This window comes from Panicum virgatum, chromosome 4N (genome assembly GCF_016808335.1).
Source record: "Panicum virgatum strain AP13 chromosome 4N, P.virgatum_v5, whole genome shotgun sequence".
In the NCBI taxonomy this organism is placed as follows: Eukaryota; Viridiplantae; Streptophyta; class Magnoliopsida; order Poales; family Poaceae; genus Panicum; species Panicum virgatum.
The window spans coordinates 35,665,879-35,675,199 of record NC_053148.1 but is presented as its reverse complement, the minus strand read 5'-3'; the positions used below and the strand labels follow the sequence as shown (position 1 = coordinate 35,675,199).

At 41.8% G+C, this 9,321-nt stretch overlaps 1 protein-coding gene across 2 annotated transcripts; it reads left to right on the top strand.

Moving 5' to 3' along the window:
- Positions 1 to 1,090: 1,090 nt before the first annotated feature.
- On the top strand, positions 1,091 to 9,321 carry LOC120668938 (valine--tRNA ligase, chloroplastic/mitochondrial 2-like). Of its 2 annotated transcripts, XM_039948756.1 has the most exons (7): positions 1,091 to 1,323; positions 6,537 to 6,684; positions 6,840 to 6,944; positions 7,036 to 7,137; positions 7,488 to 7,560; positions 8,584 to 8,750; positions 8,840 to 9,321. In XM_039948756.1, the coding sequence occupies exons 1-6, from the start codon at positions 1,280 to 1,282 to the stop codon at positions 8,670 to 8,672; spliced, it is 561 nt and encodes a 186-aa protein (XP_039804690.1). In that variant the 5' UTR covers positions 1,091 to 1,279; the 3' UTR covers positions 8,673 to 8,750; positions 8,840 to 9,321. The 2 variants fall into 2 exon arrangements, with proteins under 2 accessions (XP_039804690.1, XP_039804689.1); XM_039948755.1 differs by lacking the exon at positions 8,840 to 9,321 and having other exon boundaries at positions 7,488 to 8,705.

Sequence of the window (9,321 nt, the reverse complement as noted above, 5' to 3'; positions counted from 1 at the left end):
AATGGTTTCATGGAGAAGTATGTTTGTTGGACGAAGCACAGAGAACAGGGGGTTACCATGGAAGACAATGAAGAAGATTTTGACGACCACTTTCCCGGGAATGCTGGAATCGGTGCATTCGATGACGATATTCCCATGAAAGAGCCCGAAGTAGATGTAGCAGAAAATGATCCCAGCGACGATCTAGGGCAGGCATTGCACAATGTGCAGGCAGACTGTGAGAGTGAAACGGAGAGGTTGAAGTTCCAGAAGTTGTTAGAGGACCACAGTAAGTTGTTGTACCCAGATTGTCAAAATGGATTGAAGAAACTTGGCACCACCTTGGAGTTGCTGCAATGGAAGGCGACAAATGGTGTATCGGACAAGGGATTTGGTGAATTACTCAAACTTGTTAAAAAATGCTTCCTAAGGACAACGAATTGCCTACCACAACATATGAAGCCAAACAACTTGTTTGCCCTTTAGGATTGGAAGTGCAAAAGATACATGCATGCCCCAACGACTGCATCCTCTACCGAGGCGAGTATGAGAATTTGGATGCATGTCCCGTATGCAGTGCATTGCGTTACAAGATTAGAAAAGATGATCCTGGAGATGTCGAGGGGGAGCCTCCCCGGAAGAGAGTTCCTGCGAAGGTCATGTGGTATTCGCCTATAATACCACGTTTGAAGCGTCTGTTTAGAAATAAAGATAATGCTAAGTTGATGCGATGGCACAAAGAGGAACGCAAGAAAGACTCGATGTTGAGACACCCCGCTGATGGGTCGCAGTGGAGAAAAATAGATAGAACGTACCCTGAATTTGAAGTCTGCATGAAGTCTTTGTGTGCCATTCTTATTATTTTATGTCACGGAAGCTGCTACTGATGTTTCCCCTATCAGCTATCATATGAAGTCTGCATGAAGTCTTTGTGTGATCTGCATGCTTTGTATAATTTATGCTATATACCCTTATCTCTTATCTGTATTTGAGTTATGGATGCTCGAATCTGATGTTATGTCGTGAAGTTTGGTCAATTGGGATCTAGAGATAATTGAAAGGATTGCTTGAGGGAGGTAAATGGTTCAGCTATACATGATAAATGGTTCCATTAGAAGTGCCTATTTCTTTCTTATACAAGTTGCATGATTCCTGTTAAATATAAGTAGTGAACTACTGATTCTTTGATTTACAGTATGTTGATCCAGAATTTGGAACTGGGGTGCTGAAGATTAGCCCTGGACATGATCATAATGATTATCATATTGCTCGAAAGCTTGGACTGCCGATTCTTAATGTTATGAACAAAGATGGTACACTAAATGATGTTGCTGGATTATACAGGTATGTTTTTTCTTCTTTCCAAACTTATGTGAACTAAACTGTATATTTCTTATTACTGGGTGATTTATATGTTACTTTGCAATTTTTTGTTCAATTTCCTCTTTCTCTTTTATGTTGTGTAGTTGCGTCATTTGCAAATACTCTGAATTTTAGCTGCTTATAGACCCATATATGTTTTTTGTTATATTGTTAATGTTCCTTCTATTTAATGGCACTGAAATAAGGATCTGTTTAACATAACCTACTGGACTAGAAAGTTAGAGAGAGAGTGAGACACCCTATTTGTGGCTTTGAGTACTAAAGCTGTAAGTAGCTGGTTCAACCCATACGTGTGGAAAAGGAAGTGCTTCCTTTCTCTGGCTTTGTGTGCAACATGTTTCGGGTATTAACTTCATTCTCATTTTTCAGTGGTATGGACTGATTTGAGGCACGAAAGAAGTTGTGGTCTGACCTTGTTGAGACTAACTTGGCTGTAAAGAAAGAACCTTATACGCTTCGAGTTCCTCGATCTCAACGGGGTGGTGAAGTGTGATCGTTTTTTCCTGTTAGTTATATTTTTCTGTTATAGATGTTTTCGGTAGGGCTTGATGAACCCTCTTCTGTTTGATCCTAGGTGATTGAGCCTTTGATTAGTAAGCAATGGTTTGTCACAATGGAACCATTGGCTGAAAAGGCCCTCCATGCTGCTGAAAATGGTCAATTAACCATTCTTCCAGAGAGATTTGAGAAGGTACTGCACAAATTCACTTCTACTCTTTAGACTGCTCATAGCATTATGAACTGGCAAAAAACAGGTCTGTTGAATGTTTTTTTCACAGAAACTATTGACTTCTCGTCTTTTTTGGTGTGCTTCTGCTGCAGATATATAATCATTGGCTAACAAACATAAAGGATTGGTGTATAAGTAGACAATTGTGGTGGGGTCATCGTATACCAGTTTGGTATATTGTTGGAAAGAAATGTGAAGAAGACTATATTGTTGCTAGAACTGAAGATGAGGCACTTGCAACAGCTCAAGAAAAATATGGAAAATCAGTTGAAATATATCAAGACCCTGATGTTCTTGATACTTGGTTCTCAAGGTCTTTTTCTTCTGCAAAATTTGTCATCCCAATTATTTTTCGGCATTATGAGTTGTTCAGTCCCAAATTATAAGGGGTTTTGGCCCTCCCTCTCTCCTTCAATGTCCATATGGATGTTGATGAATCTAGACACATATAAAACACATATTCGAAACCTCAAACCCCTTACAATTCAGGATGATGGGAGTTGTTTATTGCATGATTCTATTTTTTATTTTTAAATTGAGACTTTGCAAGAATCCTTACTTTTATTGGGAAAAATATTTGGATTCGCCAAATATGTAAGGTACTAAAGGTTAGATCAGCTGTGCTTTTGGTGCTAGCATTTGCCTGCTCAAATTATACTGTGTGTTTACTTTTACCCTTTTTCTCTCATCTTTTGCCTTTGCTTTTATTTTGGTGGTTGCCCCACCCCTTCTTTTTTGTTGTAATACAAGCACTATAGTAGGCGCCACACCAATTTTTTACCCATCAAAATAATGGTACTATAGTTTCTGTTATTTTTAATTGTTTATATTATCCTGCAGTGCTCTATGGCCATTCAGCACGCTTGGTTGGCCTGATCTTTCCAAGGAGGATTATAAGCATTTTTATCCTTCAACTGTTCTGGAGACAGGGTATGTTAGCTTTGCAACAGTTCAATTTACCTTTTCTTCTTTCACTGGGGTAATCTTTGTGATGCTGCAAGTTTCTGTTCTTCTCGGTGATGCATGACCCTTTTTTTACAGCCATGACATTTTGTTCTTCTGGGTTGCACGGATGGTCATGATGGGAATTGAGTTTACAGGATCAGTACCATTTTCTTATGTCTATCTTCATGGTCTTATCCGGGACTCTGTGGTGAGAAGAGGCGCAACAATAATTTGTTTATGATTTCTTGTTTAGACTTTAGAGGGTTCAATAATCACAACAAACCTTTCTTGTAGTGCAAAAATAACATGATTAAACTTCGAAATTCATAAGATTATGAAAAAGGCGTAGCTATTGTTTCGAGGCATGTTTTAAACGGCATCATTTACCAATTACTAGGATCTGCTATTTTTTCTAAACATTGCCTGTTTTCCACTGCTGCCCACCTTTGTGGATTCCATCAAAAGGTGGCAAATTTTGCAGATTAGGCTTGCCGAAGATCCCCCAAATAAACTAACATTTTTTTGAAAAAAGGATTTTAGCCTGAACTGAACCCTATACGATGGGTGCGCTTTTATGTGGGCGTCATGTTTTGTCTGCTAGTAGGCTGTAGATGCTCCCTAGCAGTTGGGCACTTGCACTTGCTATATCTTGATCCATTGAGATTTGTAGCCCTGAAAGAAATCCTGTTACATGCTGTGACATCAAAGTCTCATTATCTCATATGTTCCTGATTAACATGTTACACCAATTCGGTAGACCATTGCAAAACCTGTTTTGATAAGGCCCTACATCTACATCTGAAATGCTAAATTACAAGCTGCTTTTTAGGGCCGGAAAATGTCAAAGACATTGGGGAATGTCATTGACCCCCTAGATACCATCAAAGATTACGGGACAGATGCTTTGAGATTTACACTATCTTTGGGCACTGCAGGCCAGGTTTGTTTTCCATACAGTATTTTTTTTCATACTTGTTGTATGATTAAATTTGTTTCCTTTTCTGTCGTTAATAACCCTTTTCACTTCAGGACCTCAATCTCTCTACAGAAAGGTTGACATCAAATAAAGCTTTCACAAACAAGCTGTGGAATGCAGGCAAATTTTTGTTGCAGAATTTACCTCACAGAAGTGATGTCTCGGCATGGGATATCTTGTTAGCAAATAAGGTTGCTTACTCAACTTTCAAATTTCACATGGTGCATTCCCTATAAATTTATTCTATGTTTTAAACTGTGGCTAATACTTTTGCATCCCTTGTCCAGTTCGACACAGAAGCATCACTTCAGAAACTACCATTGCCAGAATGCTGGGTGGTAAGTCCATTAATATGCTACTTCCTCCGTTCTAAATTGTAAGGGGTTCTAGCCCTCTCTTTTTTCCATCCATGTCCGTGTGGATGTTGATGAATCTAGACGCATATACAAAACACATACATAGAATATTGGATGAATCTATTCAAAACCTAGAATCCCTTACAATCTGGAACGGAGGGAGTATATTATTTGGCTTTTGAATAGTTTGTTGATGAAAAGAATAAACTATAATCCAGGTTACCGGACTGCACGGGCTTATAGATAAGGTCAGCACAAGCTACAACAAGTTTTTCTTCGGAGATGCTGCTAGAGAAATATATGATTTCTTCTGGGGGGATTTTGCTGATTGGTAAGATTATAGAGAACCCTAAGCGAAGTACTTCCTCCGATCACAAATATAAACGCATCTAGGTTTGTCCAAGTTGCACTTTTCTAATTTTGACTAGTGATATCCGTAAAAATTTATATTATCTAAATAGAAAGTGTTCTATGTCACTCCATCAATTTCTGAAAACACATGAGGAAAAATCCAACATTGATCGTCGCATTGGACACCAGTTGCATCTCGTGCCAGATGTGCATGTCTCTTTTGTTTGCTCAACGATCGAATGTGCGTACATCGCTCTATATCACGGTTCCGTGCATGCGTTCCCGGGAGGATTTGGTTAGGAGCATTCATGCATGCTCCTGTGTGTCAGGGCGTGAGCAGTCGCAACAGAATCGTGGCTCATAAAAAGGGACTAATAAATGGATTACAGGGGCAGTTAATTTCTCCTTGGTCTCGGTGAAACTCCCTTAGACGATGATCATTCCTAGATGGAGTATAAAAGTAGTTTTCATAATAGATCAAGTGATGCCAATCTTGTGTTTCATTTAAGATAGAAAAGAGATACAACAGGTCCTGACTAGAAAGCCAGGCCTGAGGTCGGAGCACTGAACTTACTAAAGGAGAAACAGAGATAGAAAAACGAGCAAAAAAGAAAACGCCCTGGCCTATGATGCTGGGGTCATCAATTGGTTGAGCAGCTCTTGTAATTTGACTGCTCCAGCCATGCTACATAAGGTGCCCTCATTGTGAATATTCTACATAAGCTTCTGTACACCCCGGTTGCAGGCCGTCAAAAACGCAAGAATTCCAATGCTTCCAGATCTCCCAAGTCACCAGGAGGATTAGGGAGCAAAGCCCTTTTGCACACTCATTAGGTGTTCGTTTTAGAGACTGGCCCAACCAGCTAGAGAAGCGACCAACCGAAGGTGTGAGAGCTATCCTGGTCAGGTTTAGGTTCTGAAAGATCAGAGCCCAGATTTGCGGAGAGAAAACACAGGAGATAAGAACATGGTTGATCAATTTGTCCTTCTGATCGCAGAAGGGACAGGCCATCAGGTGAGGTAGACCATGCTGGCTAGCCTGTCGGCTGTCCAGCATATGTTGCTAATAGCAAGCCAAATAATGAACTTGCGCTTTAGGGGGGGGGGGGGGGGGGGGGGTTCCAGATCCTCCTCCATGACTCAAAGCTGATGGATCGTATAAAGGACGCGTCATATGCTGATTTGCTACTGTAGGATCCTGATTGGGTACGCCTCCACTGTCATTGGTCTGGGATTCCTTGCTGTAGTGTAATGCCATCCATGAGGTCCAAGACCCAGAGATAATCAAGCAACAGGGGCACCGTTAACGCTCCACGGATGTCCTGCACCCAGGACCGATTTGTAGTTCTTCTGCCTCCTGAGTCATTTGTGTGTGTGTGGAACCCTTTTGACACAGTGCTTAATGGATATCACGTCTCTGCTCTTTAGGAATGAAAAGAAAGAAAAGGTTTAGCATTCTGTTGTACTTCCAAGTATATACTCCCTCCGTTCTTTTTTATTTGACACGGTTGAATTCTTTTCAGAACTTCAATCACTCATCTTATTCAAAAAATTCATAAGTTATCATCTACTGTACTTTTTTGTTATATGGTTTATCATTAAGATTAGTTTGAGCATGTATTGTACTTTTAGATATTTGCATAATTTTTTTAATAAGACGAGTGATTGAAGTTTTTTAAAGTCAACCACATCAAATAAAAAAGAATGGAGGTAGTATTAGTTTTATCGTGTTTTTTTGATAAATTCTGGATTCCAAATACACCAAATGGAAATAAAGCTTCATATTTATACTAAGAATTTATCAATTAATTTTCAGGTATATTGAATCTAGCAAAACACGTCTCTACCACTCAGGTGATAAGTTAGCTTCTGCTACAGCACAGAGTGTTCTGTTGTATGTGTTTGAAAACATACTGAAGCTATTGCATCCCTTGATGCCGTTCGTCACTGAAGAATTATGGCAGGTACCAAAACATACTGTTGATATTACTTCAATAAATCATCATGCCTTCGTCGGCTTCATCGGTAGAATATCATTATTGTTCTTAATACAATGATACGCAACACTCTTGCGTGTACGAGAAAAAAGACAAAAGAATCACTATTATTCTTATTTCAGGCATTTCCATACAGAAAACAAGCGCTTATGGTTACTCCCTGGCCTGCCACTGACCTTCCTAAGGATTTGAGATCCATCAAAAGGTTTCAGAATTTGCAGTCATTGGTAAACTTTTGTACTTGGATTTTGTAGTCTCACTTTGAGAGATGCTACAGTTCATGTTTAACCATTTTGTTTGGCATCAATAAAATGACAGATAAGAGGAATCAGAAATGTTCGTGCAGAATATTCTGTTGAGCCAGCTAAACGGATATCAACTTCTGTTGTTGCTACTGTGGATGTTCTGGGATACATATCGGTAAGTTTGCAGGTCCATTTGTTCGTGACAGTTTATTATATAATCCTTTTACATTGTAATTTGTCGAGCAGTTCCAAGCAGATGTATATGCATGTCTTGATATCAGGGGCTGTGGCTCTTTGATCTAAGTTGATACAGAAAAAAAAAGTGTAATTCTAAGTTTAGGCAAAGCCTTTGCGCATTTGACTGTTTTCCTGAAACTTGACGGTGTGGAAACCCTGCAAGGCTGTAACTAGTAGTAGAAATTACAATTAAACATTGGGGGTCCTGAAGCATTGGTTTTTGTGCATGCATATAGTTTTAGAATTGTGTTGTATCCATGTCCCTTCTTTTACGAGTTGTATCTGCAGAAGGAGAAGCAGGTCCTAGCTTTACTTTCAAAGCTTGATGTTGAGAATGTGCATTTTACTGAGTCAGCACCAGGTACGTCCCGCTGTCCCTTGTACCTGTTCAAACTTATCCTTCCTTTTTTTTTTCCGAAGGGGCTGGAAGCCCTGGGAGCACTGTTAACCGGTACCTTTTACAAAGAGACCCCTGAAGAAAGAAGAAAATACAACGCACACCGCAAGGCACAGTCTGCAGGGGCCAAAACTAACACACATGACCCTAGAAAAGATCAAATTTGAAGAAAAGGTCCGCGTCGCCACTGTAAACTCCAGTCGCCTCCGCCTGAGGAGATATCGAGCACCGGAAAGACCTCCAGCACAGCTCCGACGAGGGGCTACAGACGTTGGAAGATGCGGCCACCACCCCGTCGAACACCAATGGAAGAAGAAGCTAGCACCACCACCATCCAGAGAAAGCAGCAGCGCAGCACCAAATCCGCATCGGCCCGCCATGGAATCACCCAAGCAAACCGATCGGAACGGACATCCACCGCCGGCACGAAAACCGACGAGGAAGACAAGCCTACAGGAGGCAAACAAAAGTTCCCACCGACAGGAAAGAGAACCTCCACCCCTTCGCAAAGAGGAGAGGAGCTGACCTCCATGACGCCTCGCCGAAGACACCGCCGGGATGACGCCGTCGAAGAAGCCCAGGAGGAGGATTATTCGCCGCCGGAGCTGCTCAGCAGCCGCAGCTCCCGGCACCACAAGCTCCGCCATCGACGACGACGGCGAGCAAACCTAACTACCCCTAGATCTACAAACCTAGGCTAGTATGGACATCCGGTGGTCGAATCCCCGCTCCCCTCCTTCTCCGGCGCCGGAAAGGACACCGGAGAAAGAGGGGAGGCGGCGGATTCGGCCCCGGCACAGCGGTCGCCTCCTTTTTGCCGGTCTCTCCTGTAGCCCTCTGGAAGGAACGGGAAAGGGAGCTACATAGGTCCACTTCTTCAGTCACTGCATTGCATTGATCAACACACGCACGCACCGACACAACTTATCCTTTCTTTGTGCATCTACCCACAACAATATTCTGTAAGACTGTATCCTGAATTTCCAGGTGATGCAAACCAGTCGGTTCACATTGTTGCTGATGAGGGTTTGGAAGCCTATCTACCTTTGGCTGATATGGTTGATGTGTCGGAGTAGGTCAAGCGGCTCTCTAAGCGCCTCTCTAAGATGCAGTCAGAGTATGATGCTCTTGTGGCTCGCCTCAACTCCCCAAGTGTACGTGCCTATTTCTGCTTGGTTTGCCCCAATATCGTTCAGGATGTTTTTCCATACCCTGTTAATCGTGTGCTGCTTCCATGGTGTAGTTTGTAGAAAAGGCTCCTGAAGAAATTGTTCGTGGAGTTCGTGAGAGGGCGTCAGAGACAGAGGAGAAGCTCTCTCTAAGAATCGTCTCGCTTTTCTGCAATCAACAGTCTCCAATTAAATTACAGCAACTCTACGGTGGCAGATGCTACCGGGATGACATTTTGATCGAGGCTGGGACGCACGACACAAACGGCATCGTCTTTCTGCCCCTGAAAACTTCCAATGCCTTCGGCTTAGGTGTATTTTTCTTGTAACTTTGCCTTTTTCGGGATACTCGTGAGATAAATTTTGCCCGGTCATAGCATCTTATGTTTTGGAATGTTTTTTTTTCCCACTTGCGGCCTTGTTTGGGTACTCATTGAGTGGGTTCGGAGTGGATTGGAAGGGATTGCAGGGGATTTTGACTTAGTGTGGATTTAAACACACCCCAATCCCTTCAATTCACTCCAATACATGAGTATCCAAACAAGACCTGCACATA